At 46.4% G+C, this 22,961-nt stretch overlaps 1 protein-coding gene across 1 annotated transcript in view; it reads left to right on the forward strand.

The window, feature by feature from the left end:
• The window catches only part of LOC146205054 (S-adenosylmethionine synthase-like), a 30,608-nt gene that overhangs the window by 5,197 nt on the left and 2,450 nt on the right, over positions 1–22,961 (forward strand). The window contains exons 2-8 of the mRNA XM_084589740.1: positions 4,539–4,616; positions 4,738–4,860; positions 6,650–6,762; positions 8,962–9,105; positions 10,133–10,351; positions 11,704–11,886; positions 21,376–21,509. Coding sequence (XP_084445866.1) covers positions 4,539–4,616; positions 4,738–4,860; positions 6,650–6,762; positions 8,962–9,105; positions 10,133–10,351; positions 11,704–11,886; positions 21,376–21,509 — 994 coding nt within the window. The remainder of the gene's footprint in view (positions 1–4,538; positions 4,617–4,737; positions 4,861–6,649; positions 6,763–8,961; positions 9,106–10,132; positions 10,352–11,703; positions 11,887–21,375; positions 21,510–22,961) is intronic.

Below are 22,961 nucleotides of genomic sequence, written 5' to 3' on the forward strand. Positions count from 1 at the left end.
TGTGAAAGTTTTGTTTCGGTGTGTACAGCTTACCTTCCGCCGTTTTGAGCAATGAAGCCGGAACAAAATCCTGCGTTTCAACACTTCTCACCGTAATGAAACGGTAACAAAAATTTCCCGCCTTCATATGCAGGCACGAATGTATTTACTTGCAGAATTTTAAAACAACACTCATTAATTGTCTCGAGTCAACGCGCCAGAAAAGTATGACCGCCGAAATGTGGTCCGTATCAGTCCGTCTGCAAGTGTACGCAGACACATAGCTTCCTTTGTTTCAGAGCAAGGGGCTAATCACACTCGTTGAACGCTATCAGCCTCGCACTCGGCCAGGTAGTCTGGAGCGTCACACCATAGCAGACACGCGATTTCCGGTAAAAGGATAAAATGACAGAAAAGCAGGCGTGTGATTCGGGTCGAAACACGATACACACGCCAAACTGGGAAGGAGCACATTTCTTGGTAACCAATCTCAATGTGTTTCTCGTTCGCACTCATTCGCGCTTTTCTGTTCATGTAGCCGAGTAAACAGTGTTTTTTGTCAGGGTTTGAACAAGCGTGCCTATACAAGAATCTCATATGGTACCGGAAGTGAAAGCGGCCGCAACAAAGTCAGAGTATCTCGGTGCTTTCGTTTTATTCCTTTTAATAGCCACCTTCCATTGTTTGCACTTCGTATCCCCTTTTCCAGCACTGAAACATTAAGGCAAGCAGTCGGAAAGATGGAGACAACAAATATCAAATGATAACTTAAATCAAGGCGCAGAGCGCTTTTAGGAAGAATCCCCCTTTAAACGGAAGCGTGGACTCGGAAAGGGCCGAGTGGCAGCAATAAAACAGTCCATGAGACAGACCTCCGATGTGCGATACATTTGTACCAGAGAGATAAGCCACACACGCAAGCAGCGCTGAACGCTGCTTCCAGGGCTTTCGAACAGTTCTCAAGCGGCAGCCAGAACCTTCCCGGGGCTACGATCCCCAGCGTTAAGTGTTCATGCCTTAATAGCCGACGTTTCTTCGCCTGCACTCATGGCTTTAAAATGGACCCCCGGGACGGAGCCTGGTCCGCTGCGTTCGCTTGAGGCGCCCAAGTGGTCCTCCCGTATCGAATAGTGTTTGAACTTCGAAAAGGTATCTTAGCTTGCACGCCTTGTGAACTATTTCTCACATATATGAACTGGTTATACTCAAGGATATTCGGTTTTATTCTAGCTGGTCCAATCGTTTAAAACCGATCCTTGTTAGGGCCACCGTCAAATGCAATGCCTTGAATTATTTAGAGCGCATGCAGAGTTACGCGGCCAAAGCTCGAAGATGTGGGCTCGACTCCGGCTACTTACGGGGGTTAATTTATTATCAAAGAAGGCAGAATATCGGATTTTTAATGCACTGAAGGCTGGCGCAAAAAAAAAAAAAAAAAAAAAAAAAAAAAAAAGATTTGCAGCATTTTGTATTGGATAAGATAGCGATGCCTATGAAGAAAATTAACAGCGCATGACAAAGCTTGGTGTGTGCCGTTGCTGCTTCGTCCTTATTTTGCGCGCTGAGAACTGTCGCCGAGTATTTCCTTAGATGGAATTTCCTGGAGTCTGAACGCCGATATACTAGCGGGGTATATGTCTACGCATTTTCACTATTGCTACGCCCAAGCGAAATCCGATATACTATATGGAGTGATATTCTGCTGTAAAATAAAGACGCACGCTTGTATGACATACGCGCACACATGTCCACTGCTATGACATTGATATAAGACGGCTTCTTGCTTTTCGGAGTAGGAGGTCGTTTACGTTGAGAAACAGATGCATTCGCCTTGTCCAGGCGTACAGCAATAATGTGAGGCAAGACTACACACCCCCACTGATCAGGATGTAGTGTGTGAAACTCGGTGCCAGTCGCCTCTGCTGCCGCGGATGGCGCCTCACAGCACTCGTGCATGATGCGGTTGGTCGCGTGATTGTTGGCGCGACAAGGTCCTCTGGTGCGCGTGCATGCCCCGCACGCCAAACTTTGACCATTACTGAGCGACGGTGATATAGGAATTCGCTGTCTAATATAATTTCATTAAGCTCAAAAAAAAAAAAAAAATGAGGGAAAACTCGGATCTCAAATCACTCATATATGCTCTGCAGTTTGAAGCTGTCATTGTCCTACAGTATATTTCTAGGCGCAGACTTCGTGACCCTATATAGACTTCGCTAGTCTGTATACTGTATACCGTAAGCTTGCACGGTATTAACAGCGAGCCCGTTAGCCCTCACAGCAGAGAAGTGCAATACCGGAGGTCATTCAAGTGGTGTGGAGATGTACCGCGTGGTGACAACACCGCGTTGACGATGCCGGTACGTGCTGCGATTGTCGTGTATTGCGCACGAACACGAGCACTCGTGCTTAGCAGCGAGGTCCAAGGCTTCTACCGCAACCTGCTGAGCTGTCAGGGCCGAAGAGACACCCACATGCAAGCATGGAAATTTAAGCGCTCGCGATAAAGCCATCCTTGCTTCGATGGTGTCTTATCCTGTCCCCGCCTGGAGTGCCACTCCTTGCAGTGGCAAGAGAGAGTGCGTGTCGCATCAGGCGTTCCCATGAGGTTCGCAGCGTTTCGCGACGAGTGCAGAGAAATCCTTGCACTCCTACTCGAAACTTCGGTGACAAGAGCGCGCTTATCGGGTTTCGAGAAAGTACGTGCCGTTCCGGCATCATCTATCTAATCGATTTTTCTTGGTAGTACCCTGTCTGCGGTTGCGCGTTTGCTGAGGTGGCGGCGACATGGCGATTGCGCTAACGTCTACACAGCTAGCGTAGGCCCCTCCCCCTACTTATAGGTGCACTTTGCTGCGAGCTTTGCAAGCACCACGCGAGGGATCACACCATTAAGGCAAAACGCGAGAGGCTGCCTTGCGTGGGACACCTCTCGAAATAAATGCAGTATCTTGAAATTGAAGAAAAATGTGCGTTTTAAAGCACCATTCCCGCGGCGTTAGGTTTCCAACGAACCAGTAGTTGGAGCGGCAATCGAGCTGAAACACTGCTTTTTGCCGCCGCCCAGAAAAGGAGGTGCATTACTGTTTACTTCGCGTGACTCTAATGAATCGTTAAAACTAATTTAGAAATATGTAAAAACAATAGATATGCTCGAGAAGATTCATTATAGAGAAACAAATGAGATGGTGCCATTTTCATAATAACCGTGGTTCTCATAACACAAGACGAAACATCGGAGAAGAACAAGATCGCTGCAATGCATGTGCGTGGGCTGGAGGGCTTTCTGTGCTCATCCTCCGCCAGCCGTGTTTGAAGCGCCGCTTTGGTCTCAGCGGGCACTTCGCTCTTGATATTCACCACCGTGCCACGCATTGACGATAACCGTAGAAACAAGATCAAGCAACGGCCACACAGCACAGTCACACTGTCCAGCCATCGGTCGTACTGCATATAGCTCGTATCTGCCAGTTTGTCCGGATGCCTCCTGCGTATAACACCTCACCTATGTATAAAACGGCTCAACAGCGCACACTCTGCAGGGTGCTTGCGCTTACGGACCGCAGCTGCATTCTTACAAAATTTATGTTCAGTTTGCCAAGCTGCGTGGACAGTGACTGGACTGTCATGTTACAAAATTTACTACATGAATCATCTTACCTCGATTTTACCTTTATTCTGGAACAGTTGCCATATAATGTCATGCCCAGTCCTTGCCGGTTACTGAACCAGCTACTAGTAGCAGTTGCACCGCGGTGATGCATCGCGAAAAATCGCTTGAAAGTTCGCTTAATGTCATTTTAAACAATCATTCCTGCCAGTCCCAGGTTGACAGAAAACAATATCTCGAACCTAGGGGTTCGCAAGTGGCAGCGCCTTCTGAAGCCGCTGAGGTAATAAGGTGCTGATATCAGCGGCCTTATATTTTCGATTGATGTGTCGTTGCTGGAGCTTCGTTGTGGTAAAGTAAATGGACAAGCATGTTGCAAACTATAGTTATCAGTGATACAACTAGGTCTCCTTGCGATTAAAGCATGTAGACTGCTATACTTTCTTCAGCGGCTGGCAGGACCACTGGCAACTAGAAATAAAAGCCCACAAGCCCGCATGCTATTTTAGGCGCTCCCATTGCGGCGTTTCTCATGATACTATTTTCACCCAAGCAAACAGATTTTGGCCGGCGCCGTATACATGCGCACGAGTTTAATGAAAAACCGGTGCTCTCTAACGCCTATTTCAATGGACGGACGAATCTGACCGTTGCACTTTCACGGAAACATGATGATATATTCATACTGGAAAGGTGCAGCCCAAAAAGACACAAGACGAAAGGAAGAAGACGGACAGACGTAAAGCGCACGTTTCTCCGTCTTCTTCCTTTCGTCTTGTGTGTTTTTGCGCTGTACCTTTCCAGTATGAGCCAATAGCAAGTATCTATCCTTCTTCAATGCATGAGCGATGAATTAACGAGCAACGCTCAGCTGAAGAGCGCAATGTGAAAGACAGCTCTCGTCCTTTGCCAATTCATAAGCGCTTTCCGTGGTTCATCTTTCTCGCAGACAAGATGTGCGACCTCATCAGTGACGCAGTACTGGACGCGTACCTGGCCAAGGACCCAGAAGCCAAGGTAGCATGCGGTAAGTGCACAGTTTGAATGATGGCTGTGACTCCATTAATGTGATTTCGTAGTAAAAGAAAAGGGAAGTAATTTGCAATGTGAAAGAAAAGTCGGGCGTCTTTCTTTTTTTTTCCTCGCAGAATCGGTTGCGAAAACAGGCATGATTCTTCTAGCCGGAGAGATTACCTCTTGTCATACGATCGACTACCAGAGGGTTGTCCGGGATACCATAAAGCACATCGGCTACGACGATTCTTCTAAAGGTACAGTCTAAAGCTTGCTTCAAGTTTTTTTCTTAAAACCACATCTCCAGAGAACAGAGCAAAGGTGCTCTAGTTTGACGTATTTTTTTGGTATTTGCAATGTGTTCATGCAAGATGAGAGGTTTCATTGCTTATTTTTTTTTATAAACAACTTCTATCTTAAATCCATCGCACGAGTCATGAATCATCTCGCAATGAACGCCGCAAAAAAAATACTAAACTATAAACACCCTCGAGCTCTATATGTGTTCATCTCTTTGACGTTCTTGGCTCTTAAATAAACACTAACTTGCCTAGCTCTGGATGCTAACCTAATTTCATATACAGTGGTTTTGGTCTCGTGACAGTGCTCCATTATGTTGCTTCAGTTTTTGTGTGTTTTCAGCTTTTTCGATCATTATTAATTTATACAGCGTGAACACGAAGACAAAGGACAAGATAAAAGAAAGCCAAAGTGCAAGCGCTTGTACTGTGGCTTTCTTTTATCTTGTCCTTTGTCTTCGTGTTCACGCTGTATAAATTAATAATGAATGTGTACCAACTCGCCCAACAAATATATCTTGGCAGCTTTTTCGCGTTGCTCGATGCATAGCATAAGTCTGCATCGGATAAAACATAGTCAAATGAAATACTAACGTGCACGGGCGTGAACGACCCAGATAGCCCCAGTGTATCCTTTTTGCAGATCTTCCTTTTCTTACAGTGCGAACCCCAGTGGAAAATAAAAAAAAAAACGTATGAGTGCCAAACTCCTCATACAAATTTTCTCATATCAAACTCATACAAATGTCATGCAATCTCATATATTTCTCATACGTAGAATGATATTTGTATGAGATTTTAGACGTTTGTACGAGTTAAGTACGAGAAATGGCGTATGAGTTTACTGACATATCTCATAGCTTTTTCGATAGGGAAACATCGGATTTTCTAAGTGGGCAGCCATGTGCATGGTCTGCTGCAGAATTTCGGCGCGTGTAAGCGCCGATACACACAGTGAAGCATACACTCGGGGACGTATTCCATTCATAATCTCCAATTTTCTATTTCATTTGTCCGCACGTCAGCATGACGACAGCATCAGGCGAAAGCAGCGAGCGGCTAGCCACCGCGCCGCACCCGCCGGCTTTTACAACTAGCTGCGCCATGCAGCCAATGCTTAGGTGCGGTCCCCAATGAGCTAATGGTCAAATGACAAGGCCAGCACCTTGCACAGTCTAATAGCCTACTTCTCAAGTATGGATGGGCGATAAAGGGCCAGCAAATGATGCTGCAAGAGCAGATTTGAGTTGAGCCACGTGGTGTGCCCTCGCCACTTTGCTCATGCCCATGCGAGCAGATCCATTTGCTGATCCTTTATCGCCCATCCGGTAATCGTGACGTTCGCTACTGGAAAAGAAGGTGATGCACCGGCCTTATTGAATTCTTATAGAATATCTATGACCACTGGCTGAAGTTGAGCGATACACCACTGACATAATTCACGGTAATGCGGGCGTTGACAAATTGACCATATGGTGGTGCCGGCTTGATTAGCGTTGTCGCTCTCTGCTACTCAGGAAATCTGGATACAAAACATGCACCCCATCCCCTCCGCCTCCCCCTATCTCAAAAAAGAAAAACAGCGGAAACGAAAAATAAATATTTGGCCAGAGAACACACATGTTTTGAACATGTGTCTGGCTTTCAGCTTTCCGCAAAATGCAACATTATTGCGTAATTCCAAAGGGGAATATTTTTAAGAAGCTTAAAGATGAAGACACGAAGTTAAAAATGTGTCCCACTACAGGGTTTGACTACAAGACGTGCAACGTGGTCGTCACGATTGAGCAGCAGGCGCAGGAAATCGCCAGGGGCGTCCACCACAACCGCGAAGAAGATGACCTGGGAGCGGGTGACCAGGTAGGCATGCATGCATCTTGCTGTGTGAGACTGTGAGAAAATCATCTGTCTACACAGTAGAAGTATGGTCAACACTCCCGACACGTGCATTATAATGAGCTATTCGGAGAGGATTAAAAGGGAGCTGTTTTTCCGCGTTGGGTTCGACCAGGAGAGCTGTCCATGATGTTTGGCTGCAAGCCCAACCCAGCAAGCAACCAAGTAAGCAATTGAAAACTGCAAATGCTATAGTGAATTAGGTATACGCGGAGAGCTGCAAGCTCCGCTACGCCAGCGCGCTTCGGTAACTGTCAAAGGTAGGTTTTGCTGATAAGAAGGAGTGGATGCCATTCAAAGGTTTTCGTAACTTATAAAAAAAAAAAAAAATCTATCCTAGTAAACTCTACGCCTCAGATTTCTCCGCGCAACAGCGCCCATTGGCGAGCTACATACCCTATAACTATTGCCGCATTTTCGAAGCAATTTCCACGAGCTATAGTTCTAATGGGGGTAAGTTAAATTCAAGTGTGCGTGGCCACTTTCATCAGTCTGGTAATCTGCCAAGTTTCATTAATATCCAATGGATGGCGAAGTAACTTCCTCCTTACTCAAAATCAACGATCGTATTTCGTTTCACATTAAGAGTTCTCGAGTTTTCTTATTAAAGGCATTGAAGTTTGCACGCATACAGATCGGCGTGTTCTAACGACGAAGAGGATGCAATCACTGCAATGGGAGATTTTATGAGCCAGAAAAGATAAAAATATATTGTACGGTCGCTTTTGCAAGCGAACGGAAGTGACGTCAAAAAAACAAAAACAAATCAACGCTAATCGCTGAGGTCAGGCTGCACCACCGCGTACTTCCAAATAGTAATCACGGATTATTCTGTCTTCATGTTGCTAGATAAGCAGCAAGAAAGAGGCCACGTACTCGTTTTTTATTCGAAACATAAATTGGGCGAGGCTGCCCTCATGTGTCCCTTTAGATCGGATCTAGCGAAAACCAGCGGTTGCCAACAGGAGTCCGTACTTTTACATTGGCTGCTAAAAATTACCCAACCCGTGCAGAACTTCAGAAAACTTCATTTGAGGCAGGCGGACAGCAACAGGAGCCGATGTGTCTCTTCTTTCCCACAGACGAAAAGAAAAAAGACTAACTTTGTTTTATTGTGTAATAAATGGTTTAGTCCTGGTTAAGAAAGAACGATACATAAACGAAGCAAAGACGCGCGTCACTCGTAATAAGCATAATAAACACGTCCAAGTAGAAAAATTTTTTAAGGACTGTTTTAAATACTCCTTTTTTCCTGCCACATCATCCGACTGGAACAGCCTTCCTAACCACGTTGTGAACGCTCAATCCCGAGAGCAGTTTGCTACCCTTATATGCAAATATTTAACGCAGGAGTGCACATAATTTGTACATTACATTGACTGTATTTTATGAACCGTGTTTTATTGACTGTACTTGCTGTTTTATCCTACTGGCCTGCGTTTATGAATTTTGATGTCAAACCCACTCCTATCTTAGTCCAGATGGACTGATAGTATGTACAAATAAATAAATAAATAAATAAATAAATAAATAAATAAATAAATAAATAAATAAATAAATAAATAAATAAATAAATAAATAAATAAATAAATCACTCGTTGCGCGAATGAATCGATAATACTTCGCACCGCTGCAGGTAACCCCACCGAGGATCGTTTTTTTTTTTTCTTTCGTTGTTTTACTCCTCCCGGAGTGAGGAAGAAAATATGTCCCTGTAAAAGTTGTGCGTTTTCACCGCACCGCGCGAGTGCAATGATGTTTCGTTCAAACGACTCGCTGTTTCTTTAATCATTCGCTCGCACGTTAAGAAAGAAAAAAAAAAACGACTCTAACCATGAACGGCCTTCATCTGTGCCTCTAGCGCGTAACTCTACTCAACACAATAAAAATGCTCATTTTTCCAGCCCCGTATATCGAAAAGTTCTAAAGCTCGAGTCTAGTCCAACGAATCGCAGCCAGCAAAAGAACAATGATAACTTGCTTGTTCACGACTTTATAGTTGGCGCGCAAAGTTGGAACCAATTGTTGGGTAAAATATGACAGCGCACGTCCGCCCTGGGAAAAGGGGGCGCGACGTGAACCTGACAGCGAGCGCAGTCAGCGCAAAGTGTTTCGATGAAGAACGTCCCGTGGACATGACGCTGTCTTCTTGTGTTCGCGCAGGGCATCATGTTCGGGTATGCCACCGACGAAACGCCCGAATGCATGCCGCTCACCGTAGTGCTGGCCCACAAGCTCAACGAGCGACTCGCCCAGCTGCGCAGGAACGGCACCTTCTGGTGGGCCAGGCCTGACTCCAAGTCCCAGGTCCATCAGATGTGCTTTGGTTTGGATTGTGTGGTTTAACGTCCCAAAGTGACTCGGGCTATGAGAGACGCCGAAATGGAGGGCTCCGGAAATTTCTACCTTCTGCGGTTGTTTAACGTGCAATGACATCACACAGCACACGAGCGCCTTGCTTTTCACTTCCATCGAAAAGCAGCCGCCGCGGCTGAGATTCGATCCCGCATCCTTGGGCACAGCAGACGCGCGCCATAACCACTGCATCACCACGGCGGAATCCGTGCCCGATGTGTGTTAATGCCACCCTAATGTTACGCTCACATAAAAACATGCGTAAATGGGGCACTGCTGTGAGGCATGCACAAGCTACGCCTCGAGGCGGCTGAATTTCGCGCGCCGCAAGACTGAATTTGGTCGGCGAATCGGTGAAGCGTGTTCAGAAGTGTGGCACAGAAACACAAAAGATGCTACGCAAGACAAAGGTGAGCAGACGGCTAGAACAAGCACATTTTACTGAAAACAAGCCAAGCAACACAGCCACGCAACTTGTAAGTCGTTAAATCAGGCGTTGTCCCGTGGTCGTCCCCAAATTTTCTTTTTTGGCTAGATCGTCACCCTTTCAAACGTTTCGCTCGGCATGCCTGATTCCTTCCTAAACGCCCACAGCCCAAAGTGATGACGAATAGAAACCCATTAACTTAAATACTCTCGTCTTCTCCCAAAGCGCGCGTCCCCAAGGCATTCGCGGAGATACTGTCCTTGCAGCGTTTCGAACATGAGTTGTTGGAAAACTTTTCTCTCAGATGCTTGGTTTGGGCTAGTTGGTAGCAACTTCTTGAAAGCATAGCGCAAATATAGACAAGGACGACCCAGGTGTAGACCTTTGCGCCTGTCCCGTCTACATCTGTATCGTCCTTGTCTATATTCGCGCTATGCTTTCAAGAAATCTCTTCTCTCGAAGGAGGGGTTCTTGCAGTTGGGCGAACGGGAGGCGCCTCTATACCGCATGCGCGACGTTGCCTGCACGTCACGAATGCTCTGCGCTGCGCAGGTGACCTGCGAGTACGCCTTCCGGCACGGCGCCACGGTTCCCAGGCGCGTGCACACGATCGTGGTCTCGACGCAGCATTCGGGCGACGTTTCGCTTCAGGAGATCAGGAAGCAGGTGATGGAGCAAGTGATACGGGTGGTTGTTCCTGAGCGGTACCTGGACGATGAGACCGTGTTCCACATCAACCCTTGTGGCAGTTTCACTGAAGGCGGACCAATGGTGAGCAAAACTCTTTCACGTACTCGACGAGACGGTCACCGCACAGAGGCCCGCATGATAACCAAAGCATGACTGACTCTTCCCGTCGCTTGAGCACGCAGCTAAAATTAGAGTTGCACCTCCGGGTTGCCCTTGTTTGCCGTCTCGGTGCGTTCAGAAACTTCTACCAGCACCGCACAAAGCTCTACGCAAAACAAATGACACTGCATTGAAAGCCTACAAGAGGAAACGATTACTGCACGCTTGCCCAATGCCAATAACTCGCTCTGACTGTGAGCATGGTCATGAAACGATCCCGAATTAGTTTAACATTCTGCTGAACATACAACCAAACGGTTCTTAACGTGGGGTAAAAACGCTCTTGAAACCTCTTGCACTCCATCTCCGTAAAATGCATCCACTGTGACCAAGATTCGAAACTGCAGGAACCTCGTTATCAAGAGCGTAGTTGCTTCAATCATAACGAATCACAAGATATATGCTCCATGACTATGCGCTCTGACCGCGTTTACTTTGGTTTCTATATAATGCCCAAAGCAATACGTCCTGGCCCAAAAATTATGCAATTTAAACGGAGAAAAGCGCCTCGTCATACCAAGAAGCACAAGAGGGCCCAGTGCCTAGTAGCGCCGTCCTGTGCTTCTCTCTGCGTCGTCCTTTAGCGCTGCAAATTCTTTTAATAGCTATGAACCAACAAGCGCAGCTTGAAGTGTTGCTGCGTATACGCATGCCGGCTGAAAAGTTAGCAGATAAATGTTTTGAGGAAGGGCGTCAGGTCAGACTGTGGCCTTCGGGAAACACACGTCGTGTTAGGTGCACACGAAGGTGTATCGCGCACGTCTCTGCTGTGCTCTATCTTTCATTGACAGTGAGGGGAGAGGATACTTTGTACCGTATTTTAATGGCACTGGAGAGGGAAACTATAGCTACTATATGACCCAGGGGCCGACCTATCAGAGCGTCTGGTGAGTATGGACGGTCATTGGTCCTCTGGCGCCCGTTACTTTGCCAATTTTGAAAGCCCTACCCTATTATGTACCGCCCCACGGACGAGCATCTCTGATAATTCTGACCTCAAGCATGGTGCAAGCTGCGTCACATCCCACCGCAAAATTGTGAGAGTTCAAAAGTTCCTATCGTGCAATGTAATTTCGAGCTATGAATCCACAGGTCAGCCTCTATGTCCAAAGTTGGAAGGTGGTGCATAGCGGGAAGATGCGCTAGCGTAGCTGCACTTAAGGCATAACGGCACACATAAACTAACAAGCTCGCAACGCCGTTGGTAGGTATACTCTTTAGCCGTGGGCGCAGCCACAGAGGCCTTGAACAGTCCGTTTCCGCCCGGTGCGCAGGGCGACGCGGGTCTGACGGGTCGCAAGATCATCGTGGACACATATGGCGGCTGGGGCGCGCACGGTGGCGGAGCCTTCTCCGGCAAGGACCCAACCAAGGTGGACCGCTCAGCCGCGTACGCCGCTCGCTGGGTGGCTAAATCGCTCGTGGTGGCCGGACTCTGCAAGAGATGCCTCGTACAGGTGAGCATCGTACCTGCCCGTAAAATGCTGCGCCTAGCAGAGCTCACTTCGTGTGGTGAGGGCATCAGAAGCCATATCATACTGCTGACAGCAGTTACGGAGCCATTGTAGTCGGCGTTCAGTCTTTCAGTTTTGCACGTTCAGTTTACTGCAGAGAAGCGGGTAACCATTGTATAGTTTTAGATTGAGCAGTTTTCGTTCTGATTTTTATTGCCTCGTTTTCTTTTTGTTCACTGCATATTGTTAAATTTTGTGTGCGGGCCAAGAAGTGTTTCGTTGTCCGTTGCCTTCGCTACTTCGAATTTACACAGCCCGGAATACATGCGAAGTTTTTTCCGCGATTTTCGCGCGTCGAAACGTGCCGCGCCGCCCAGCTCGATATACATGGAACGACGGAGCGGCGCGAGCGCCGCCGCGGATCCCTCGATGCGAAAGCAAATGCATCAGCGAGCGGAAATAACTACAGAGCGAGGTACGTGAGAGTAGCGACGCCGTCCATTGTGTTAAAATCGCGAAAGGATTCATTCCAACGCTACTCTGCTAAATGTAGAAAGCGTACATAGGTCGCACAGGGATTCCGCGTGCTCGAACGAAGATACCTCGGAATGCCCACTCGGATACCAGCGGCACGTTTTTTTTTGTTTTTTTCTGTTCTTTTTTTTTTCACACATTCTGCTTCAGAGAGCAAACACATATATTACGATCCGAGAGTAGGTCGTATACTCACAAAAAAAGCGACATTCCGTGCTTAATTAGGCGTTTATTTTCACGATAATCACATTTCTGCGGCCAAACTGCCGCACACCTCGTCGGTTATGGCGGCCATGTTGACAGCGGCCGCTTAAACCGGAAATTCCAGCTTTCCGCGCTCCTATTGGTTCGCGTCCGCAGCAGCTTCCGGTTTGAGAGGACATCGCGCCGCCCCTGCGTCAAAGAGTTTGCGAGGGACTTTAGCGACTAAGGTAGTGAAAGGTGAAAGCCTGAGTGCCGCATTCTGCAACGTAACTGGCACTAATTATTAATTAATTAATCAACTACTCAAGCATTTATTACCCAATAACTAGTTGAATAATGAATTACTTAATTAGCCAACAGTTGGTAATTATTTCATTAATTAGTAAATAATCATTGACATATGGCCATTTAAGGCACGCATTCGCGCATACTGTGGTTGTGCTCTGTGATTCGTCGAGACCTCTACAACGCCATCCCGCCTCAGCCAATCAGAACGCCGTAAAAGCGGGATACATTTTGTCCACGACAGCATGAGAATATCTGGCATGGTCAGATCAGCGGCGGCGCGCGTTTTTCCCGACGTCGGGCGTCGAATGCATGCCGTCGAGCGAAAAACGTCTACTTGACACGGTAAAAACGCTCCATGTATCCCGGCGTCACTGGATCTGCCCTCATCCGCGGGTATAGTGGACGAGGCGCTGAACGACGTCGCGGTCCGAAACCGCCGGAGGCCGGAGCCGCACCGCTCCTTGCGGCTCTACCACCGCAGAGGAAAATGGCAGGCGAAGGCATTCCAAGCTTCCAAGCCAACTACTCCGCATTTTTTACTAGGGTGCCTCGGTGGACAGGGTAAAGTACACTTTAACCAAGGAGGCGAGAGTATCAACGCACGCTATTGTAGACTAAAGTGACTCTATTCTTGACACTACAAAAGCGCCCCCACTACGTTAAAAAAGAAACGAAAATACCATTGTTGCTCCACTTAGAAGATGTAGTTCTGCTAGCAAAATACCAGACAACCCCCATATTTTTACAGGGGGAACATGCACACCAGTTTTTGGCTTGCGGAGGCTGCGCCGTCCGCGGACGAGCGGAGCCAGTGACGTAGGATCACGTGGCGCTCGTCCGCTCGCGGTAGCTCGCGGACTCCAACACTATAGTGCCTAGAATATACTGCCAACACTTCCATCTGTCGTGTGAATCGGCCTTGAGCGAGGTTATTTCAAGTCACGCTTACATTTCTCTTATACTGATTTCTTGTAATGTAATGCTTTTTATTGTTCTTCATTCTGCTCATATTTTATTGCATTGCTCACCCTTTGAATAAAAGCCATTATCTTTTGGTCCCTCCACCTCCACACCGCAGTGTCCCGTTTTGTTCCACGCATGTTGCCTGCTGCTAGAATAATTCTCCCTAAATATTCCGAGGAAGGGGGGGGGGGGGGCAATTATCAGACCTTGCAGACGATAAAATCCATACATAGAAAAGTGCAGCGTGCAGAATTTCGCGCCTTTTCAACCACTTTCCCTTTCACCAAGGCTTGCTTCCCTTCCCCTTGCTTAAAACAGCCAATTTTGTCAACCTGTGCTTATCCCTCGTAGCTCTTTTCGTGCTCCCAACATGGAAGCATCATATACTATCCTGTCTGGATAACAACAGTCACTGGACGTCTCCATCTTCGAACATCAGCTGTTCATACATGTGATTAGCTGTTCACAGAGCTGTTGCGCTTCTGTCTCAATTCAAAGCAAAGGACCAAGGCAGCTATATTCTTGGACTAAGGAGCAATTTCTACCTCTCCACTGCCGATACTGCAGTCTGTTTTTTCAAGGATTTCACTCTTTTTGGCAATGCTAGCACAGGCCCACAAACACACACGCACATATTGCGGTACCTATAGGGCCAGTTAAATCGCCCACGCTACCATCGGTTTAGGACCATATGTGTCACCATGTTGCACCGCCTTCCTCGGATGTCTTCTGTGCCAAGCAACTGTGCTGGTTAACCACTCACACGCAGGGGATTTAGCCGTGTAACATGTGTCTGTTATACGATGTGGATCTTTGGCATTAAATTTGACTAACCTCGCTATAATGACACGGTCTCTAACGAAATAATGAATATAATGAAGGAATAGCCATTTTATAAGAGAGTTAACTACTGAGCTAGTTGGTTGTCAGACATAATTACAAGAAATTCAGCGCAACATAAACACACACAAGAAAGCGGACACCATGGGCGCTTAGTCCAACTGTTAAATAAGTGAAAGTAACTCACATATATAGCCTTCTCAGCTAAATTAGGTGCATGCATACGAGGTATCAAGGAGAGGCATCAATCTTATCAAAGCAAGAGTGAGAGAAATGTTTGATAAAGGAAAACTGAAGTGTCACTGATAAGTTCGAGCCTGCTTGTTTTATATCATCATCAGCCTGACTATACCCACTGCAGGGCCAAGGCCTCTCCCATATTTCTCCAATTAACCCTGTTCTGTGCTAGCTGCATCCACTTGACCCCTGCGAATTTCTTAACCTCATCCGCCCCTCTAACTTTTTGCCACCCCCTGCTACGCTTTCCTTCCCTTGGAATCCAGTAATTGTTACCCTAAGCGACCATCGGTTATTCTCTCTTCGCACTACATGTCCTGCCCATGCCCATTTCTTCTTTTTAATTGCCACTAGAATGTCAGTAACTTGAGTTATTTCTCTGACCCACTCTGCACGCTTCCTATCTCTTAATGTTACCCCTACCATTTTTCGTTCCATAGCCCTCTAGGTTGTCCTCAACTTAAGTAGAACCCTCTTGGTCAGCCTCCACGTTTCAGCCCCATAGGTGAGTACTGGTAAGGTGCAACTGTTGTATACTTTCCCCTTGAGCGATACCGGTAAGCTTCTAGTCATAATCTGCGAGTGCTTGCCAAATGCGCTCCATCCCAATCTTATTCTTCTTATTTCCTTTTCATGGTCTGGATCTGCGGTTACTACCTATCCTAAGTAGACATATTCGCCAACTACTTCCAGTGCCTCGCTACCTAACGTAAACTGCTGTTCCTTCCTGAGGCTGTTGAACATTACCTTAGTCTTCTGCATAGATTTTTAAGCCTACCTCCCTACTTTTCCTGTCTAGGTCATCAATCATTATTTGCAGTTCATCCCCCGAGTTACTTAGCAAGGCAATGTCATCAGCGAATCGCAGATTACTGAGGTATTCTCCATCTACCCTTATCCTTAACTGCTCCCGTTCCAAGTCTATGAATACTTCCTCTAAGCAAGCTGTGAATAGTACTGGGGAGATCGTGTCTCCTTACCAAACACCTTTCTTTATGGGAATTTTGTTACTTTCTTTATGCAGAACTATAGTTGCTGTGCTGTCCCTATATATATCTTCCAGCACTTTCACGTATGGCTCATCTACCCCGATTTCGCAATGCCTGCATCACCGCGGAAGTTTCAACTGAGTCAAATGCTTTTTCGTAATCAATGAATGCTATGTATAAGGGCTGGTTATATTCCGAGCATTTTTTTATCACCTGGTTGATGGTATGGATATGATCGATAGTAGAGTATCGTTTCCAAAAACCTGCTTGATCCTTTGCTTGATTGCAGTCTAAGGTTGTCCTGATTCTATTAGCGATTACCTTAGTAAATACCTTATACGTAACAGACAGTAAGTTTATTGGTCTGTAATTTTTAAGGTCCTTAGAGTCCCCTTTCTTATGAATGAGGATAATGTTTGCATTCTTCCATGGTTCCGGTACCGTCAATGACACCAGGCACTGCGTATACAGGGTAGGCAGTTTTTCTAACATGATATCCCCCCCGTCCTTTGAACAAATCTGTAGTTATCTGATCCTCTCCAGCTGATTTCCCCCTTTTCATAGTTTCTAACGCTTTCTTGACCTCGTCCTTCGTCACATGGTGGAACGTCCGACTGTTTTTCCCTACCACCAATCTCATTACGGTCCTCACTACTTTGGCTGCTGTAGAGATCTGTATATAACTCCTCAGCTACTTTGACTATGTTGTCCATATTCGTGATGACGTTGCCCGCCTTGTCCCTTATCGCATACATCTGGCTTTTGCCTATGCCCAATTTCTTCTTTACTGCTTTAAGGCTTCCTTCGTTCTTTACAGCATGCTCAATTTTCTCCATGTTATACTTCCTTATGTCGGCCACCTTGCGCTTATTGATTAGCTTTGATATCTCGGCCAATTCTACCTGGTCTGTTAGATTGGAAGCTTTCATACTCTGGCGTTTCTTAATCAAACTTCTACAGCGCACTCAGTAATGATATCTCTGAAATTATTGTTCATTGCTTCTAGGGTAATGTCACCATCCTCGGTTAGAGCTGAAGATCTGTTCTGTAGCGAGATCCTGAACTCTTCTGCCCTCCCCCTCACCGCTAATTCGTTGATGGGTTTCTTTCTTACTAATCTGTTGCGTTCCTTCTTCAGATTTAGGCCAATTCGGGACCTCACCATCCTGTGGTCACTGCATCGCACTTTTCCGATTATCTCTACATCTTGTATAATGACGGGGGTTGAACACAGTATGAAGTCAATTTCATTTTTAGTCTCTCCGTTGTTTTATATAGAAGGCTTCTATAGAAAAGTTTCACGAGCCGTCTGATTTCTGCCTCTGCCCAGAATCCTCACGTCGCGCAACGGTGGTACACAATTGGTGCAAGCCCTACGGTGCAAAACAAGTCGCTTACCCTCATTATTTTCTGTCTTTTGCATGTTCCCTAAGTCGCTCATTCACACAACGGCCCGTGTGTCCAATATAGGATTTCCCACAAGACATTGGTATTTCATAGACAACACTGGTGGCGTACATAGTGAACTGCTGGAAATGCCTCTTCTGACAGCCAACCATTTTTTGGCTTTCGCTTATGCAACAGCTTAGCTGGGCAAGCTTGCGGGGGGCAGAAAGCAGCCATTCCCCTTGGATGCTGTTTTACAGAAGCCATCTGATAGCTGTCCCGCCGGAGTGGCGCAGTGGTTAGGGCGCTCGACTACTGTTACCAAGGATGCGGGACAGAATTCCGACCTCAGCGGCCGCCTCTTGATGGAGGCGAAAAGCAAGATGTCCGTGTGCTGTGTGATGTCAGTGCACGTTAAAGAACCCCAGGTGGTCGAAATTTCCCGAGTCCGATAAATCAAACCAAACCATCTGATAGCTCGTTTATGCACAGTACAAACTTCTTACAATAGGATATAACGAGCCTCCAATGAAAACCACCACACTTTTAACACTGAATGTGTATATTCATAACGGCGCCCAAACACGTTCATACCAATTGGATGATGCAAACTGCAGTTCACTTATTTTGCTACTTCCTTGTGGCATCCGGCACACAGCAAGCGCTCTCTGTTCCATGTGCACTTTAGTTTCGGATTTCGTCGCATGCATGGTTGCAAGTTATAACCCTTCTTCAGTGCACTCCGTGGGCTTGGCAGTTTCATGGAGCCAAGCAGCGGAAAACTATAATTGCCGTTGACCAGGAGGCGGCCATGATCAACGATTTCGTTTTGATGTGTGCATTCTCCACAAGACTCTCCTAAAACGCGGGCAAGTTATGACCCGCATCTCGTGAGGTGTGAGGCGAAGAAAAAAAAACAAAAGGGGTGAAGAAGTCACTCAGATGAAATCGCCTTCACGCTCCATCTTTCCCATCTGCCTGTTTCGGCTTCAGCGCAAACAGAACCAAACATTCTGATTAGGCATCCTTGTCCTCTAAGCCTTTAGTCCCTCAAACGTCATTTTCTAAGCTCTGCAGCCCATCTGCGGAAGACTCAGGCGCTCATTGGCAAGGTTGACAATATTCGGTTGATGTATACTTATATTTGGCCCCCGTGAAAGACGCGCGACGCACATGTTGGTTGTTGGTTCAACGCACAGAGGCGTTACGCTAAACGCCAGCTATGTTCTCGGTATGCAAAGTGCCATGCAAACCCGGCCGTTGGCATGAAAAAATTGCAAGCAGTATCGCCTACCGCCATAACGAAGCAGTAGCTATAACGAAGTAATCTTGGGGCCTCTTCGATTTCGTTATAACGAGATGCTACCTTAAAATAAACTTTTGAGCCACTTGCTCCATGTAACTGAAACTTGTGGGGCTAGTTTATGAGACAGCTAGGACCATCCCTGCTAAATTTCAGTATTCTAGAGTATGAAGACTGTTGTGCAACGTATATGACGAGGACGATTATGATTGAAAGCATTTTTATTTACAGTCTTGTAGACCATGTGGGTGGGCCGTCTAGTCCGGTAGTCCACTGGATAATGCTGCCGCGTTGGTCCTCCCCACCAGCCGATGCTGACGATCGGGATCATCGCTGAGCAGAATAACCTCCCACTGCTCTTCTGATGGTCTGGAATAGAGTCAACTATGGGACTGAATTGGCATGCCCACACCATGTGGTAGAGGTTGACTACCTGTCCACAGTGTGGGCATTGCGGAGAGTATAGTGTAGAGTACCACTGGTGTAACCTAGCTGGCGTTAATTGGGTATGTGCTTGTTTGTAGCCTCTATGTGGTGTTGGGTACACTTGCCTGGCTGTTCTGTATGGCTTGAGATTGCCATCATACAATGATGAAGTACGACTATGCGTGCTTACAAAAACTATCGTTCCAAAAAGAAAAACAATGTTTCAATTTTTTTGTGTGTGTGTGTGTGTGCGCGCGCGTTTAAGTGGCCTTATGAGTGCCCAGAGCACACAACTATCGAATTGTGCTGCTTAGCGTTGGTATATTTTTTTTACACTAATGACACCATACAGTGAATGACACCGGCTTTTCATTTCTGTCATTTTTGTTCGCTTCGACCACACACCTATACCTCTCTGCGATGTTTATCGACACACTGTCCCCCATTGTGTTAGCTCGACGGCAAGGTCCATCACATTCCTCAGGGAGGCAGCTGCTGACCTTCTGCTCCCGCTCAAACAGTCCCAGCTTGCAAAATGAAAAAGCAGTTTGCCTACCTGGCACATTTCCACGTCGCTTTACGTTAAGCAGCTTACCAAACCTGTCGCTTCAATGACACTTCATAATATTAGCACTCTAGCTGTCTATCTCGAGCGACATTTTGTGGGGAACGTAGCTATATGCTTAGTTTGTCTTTTCTGTTTTCTCTAACCAAAAAATGTGCTTAGGAAATAGTGGAAGTAAAAAGCCGGTGTGATTCTTTATATGGTGGCGTTTCTTTTTAAATATAGCACACTATGCGAAAAAATAAATCACATTTGTGTGCTCTGGACTTTGTAAGACCACCTGTTCAAAAGTTCACTCTTTTGGGACACGTGTATCCCTTAAATCACTATGGAGAAGCTTTTGCAGAATAAATTTGGTAACTTATACAGTGGGGTTAACACAAAACTTTTGTACAAATCTCTTTCAGCCTACACTAATTGGAAGTATGCTGCGCCTGCAAAAAATTTCTTTAGTTAATACATTCGAATGCAACCGTATACAAAATATGATCAGGGGCCGCATTCCATATAAGTTTAATTTTCCATTTCGGATCCATGTAGTCCTCTGGCATTGATTGGGACATGAAGTCGCGGCTTTCAAGCGTTCGTGGGAGGCGACCGGACCAATTGCCCATTGGCGACAGCACCGCAGTACTGGTTGCACGACGCAGAGAGTAGTTAACCCATTGTTAACCGGCGAGTGCATAGAGTGGCGACAGTTATCTCCACTATCTTGCGATTTCTGTGGCTGTTCCGTCGCTGCTTTCGTCCGATGCCGCCGTCATGCTGATGTCCTGCCAATTGAAATGGAAAATGGAGGCTTATGGAATACAGCACCAGGTTCGACACCATAAAAGTACTACATCATAAGGCAGTCTAAAGGGAGGACAATTTTTGCATGAATTATACCTCCGCAATTGGCAGTGACCACCATAAGCGCGAAAGCAGTAGCGAGTGCAAGTCAGTAAACAACTTTCACGACTCTTCTAAGCCAACATGTACTTCGCCCCTCGACTTTTTCCGAGCAAGGCTTTTTTTTTTCTTGTGAAAGTCAACATTCTCCTCTCCTTTTGTACAGGAAAGCAGCTAATGGCAGTATTTCCTTTTACCAAACGCACATAAACTGTTCTCATGCTTTGAGGACATGCTGGCTGCAATTTGCATCCTACCATTTATTTATTATTATTATTAGTTTGCTGTAGAAAGAAGTGATATCTGTGTTCAGCATTGCAGAGTTGAAAAGCGGCCTAAACCGACCAAAAACAAAAAGCGGCTGCAGTTGAGCCAAAAAAACTTCATGAAATGAACTTTGGGCAGGGAAAAAGCTTTTCCTTCCTTTATTATTTTTATTTTATTCTACAATAACAAAACTACTTACTTACACTCCGACGCGCTATGTGGCGTTCTTGCAGGGTTTAAGTTTGTGTCACCAGCTTTCGCAGTCGTCTGAAATACTGCTGCCTGTCATCGTTGCATGCTTATTCCATATTGCAGCAAGTACAAATTGTAGAGCATTCGTTATAACTGCAACTGCCTATTTTGCTACAACAGCAGCTTCTTGAACGCTGACATTCCGTGACTGAAAACACTCCCCTTTCTTCCCAATCCTCATTACACAAGTTGGTTTCCGCGCCGTGCAAACAGCGCTACCTAGATGCCCGCGGCACGAAGGCAGGTGGCGGGATTTGTTTTTGACAAGTCTGCACATGAGCGTGAGCAATGTGTGCCAACGCATCCGAGAAATCAAGCACTGAATAATATATCCATTTCCCTCGCAGTTGTCATATGCCATTGGCATCGCCCAGCCGGTCTCCATTTCCATCTTCACCTATGGCACTGGTACCAAGACACCTCGGGAGCTGCTCCACATCGTGAAGGAGAACTTTGACCTTAGGCCCGGCAAAATCATCAAGTAAGCGATATGCAGAGGTCGTACAGAATCAACTCACTGGTGCACTTATGTACAGAACTTTTGCTCGATTTCTCCTGGCAGCGACATCATCATTTAGTGCAAAACCCTCGAATTTAGTAATTTTGCACTTCGAGTCGTACTAAACTGAGCTTGAATTTTTGCCGAAAACCCACCTTCCCGAAACACAGCTTTCGAGTAAAAACAGCAGAATTGTTTGGGAAGGATTGAAATCTCCATGGAGCATCAGCATTGTTCCTTTTTTTTTTTTTTTTTGCGGATGACGCCACAGCCGACCTCAGTTGATCCGTGGCCCCTGCTTGCTGTGATTCAGATGGTATTCACGTTGTCTTCGAAAAAGGATATACCTGCATCGTGCCTGTTCGCGCAGGTGACTGAACTATCGCGTAAACCCAGATGGCACCGGTAGGCTCTGGCTTTCACCCCTTGACCAATATTCTAGTCCAGGGGTTTCAAACTTTTTTGCCTGAACGAACCCAAAACAGCCCCCCCCTAACAAATTAGGCAACTTTGCTTGTAAACATGACCATCAGCAGAGCGGTGCAAAAGGGGCATTTGCCCCCATTCTACAAGCTAGCCCTCCAAATCCACCTCGTCCACTCATGCTTCCTTATTTTCCTGCTGACATCGGCGAGAAGAAACTTTCTGAGCCGGGTTTGGCCCCCTCAAGACAAAATCCTGTCGACGCTCACGCTTGTGAATGGACCTTATTTTTTTGTCTTCCTGTATTTATTTTTGTATTAATTTTCTTTTTCTAGCTCTCGAGTGGCCCCCTCTCACTCATGCGCAGACCTCTCAAACAAGAATGCAAAGAATTGCAGCCAAAAGACCAACTTACCATGTCATTCGCAATGCCGGTGGCTGACATGCCGAGCTGCGCACGGAATCACGTGATAGTCCGCCCGGTTTTCATTGGTTATCTGCTGTGCTCTGCTCTTAGGAAGCAGCAAGGATAACGGAACCGAACGCTCTAAAGTTGGTTTTGACGATCTACGCGCAATGCTGCTGTTGCAGGCCAGTGGGAGGGTTCCGCGGTCTGAGAACATCTGTTCCGCTGTAACCATGCCTTCCTTGTGCACGATGAACTAAATACCGGCGTGAAATGCAAAATGATGTGTTAAAACTTTCCAATTTTCTTTCTGTGTTCGGTACGCAGACAGCATCTGTTTACACTTTTTCCCGTAAAGCTGCACACTGAGCAAGCAGACGAGGCGCGCGGCAATGTGCTCCCGTTATCAACTGCCGTTTTTCAAGTTTTATCATATTATTGCTTGCATAGAGCTGCAAGGACCTGATGAGATACTGTCACAAACCCCCGCCTTTACGTTCAAAAGAGGCGCGAGATCCCCTTTACGGTTACCCGTCATCCCTCTATGAGGTTTGAGAACACATTTAAGCGTTAGGCCGGTCAACCCGTGAAGTATGTGTGTCGGT

This window comes from Amblyomma maculatum, chromosome 1, assembly GCF_055883805.1.
Source record: "Amblyomma maculatum isolate TAMU_Amacu chromosome 1, ASM5588380v1, whole genome shotgun sequence".
NCBI lineage: Eukaryota > Metazoa > Arthropoda > Arachnida > Ixodida > Ixodidae > Amblyomma > Amblyomma maculatum.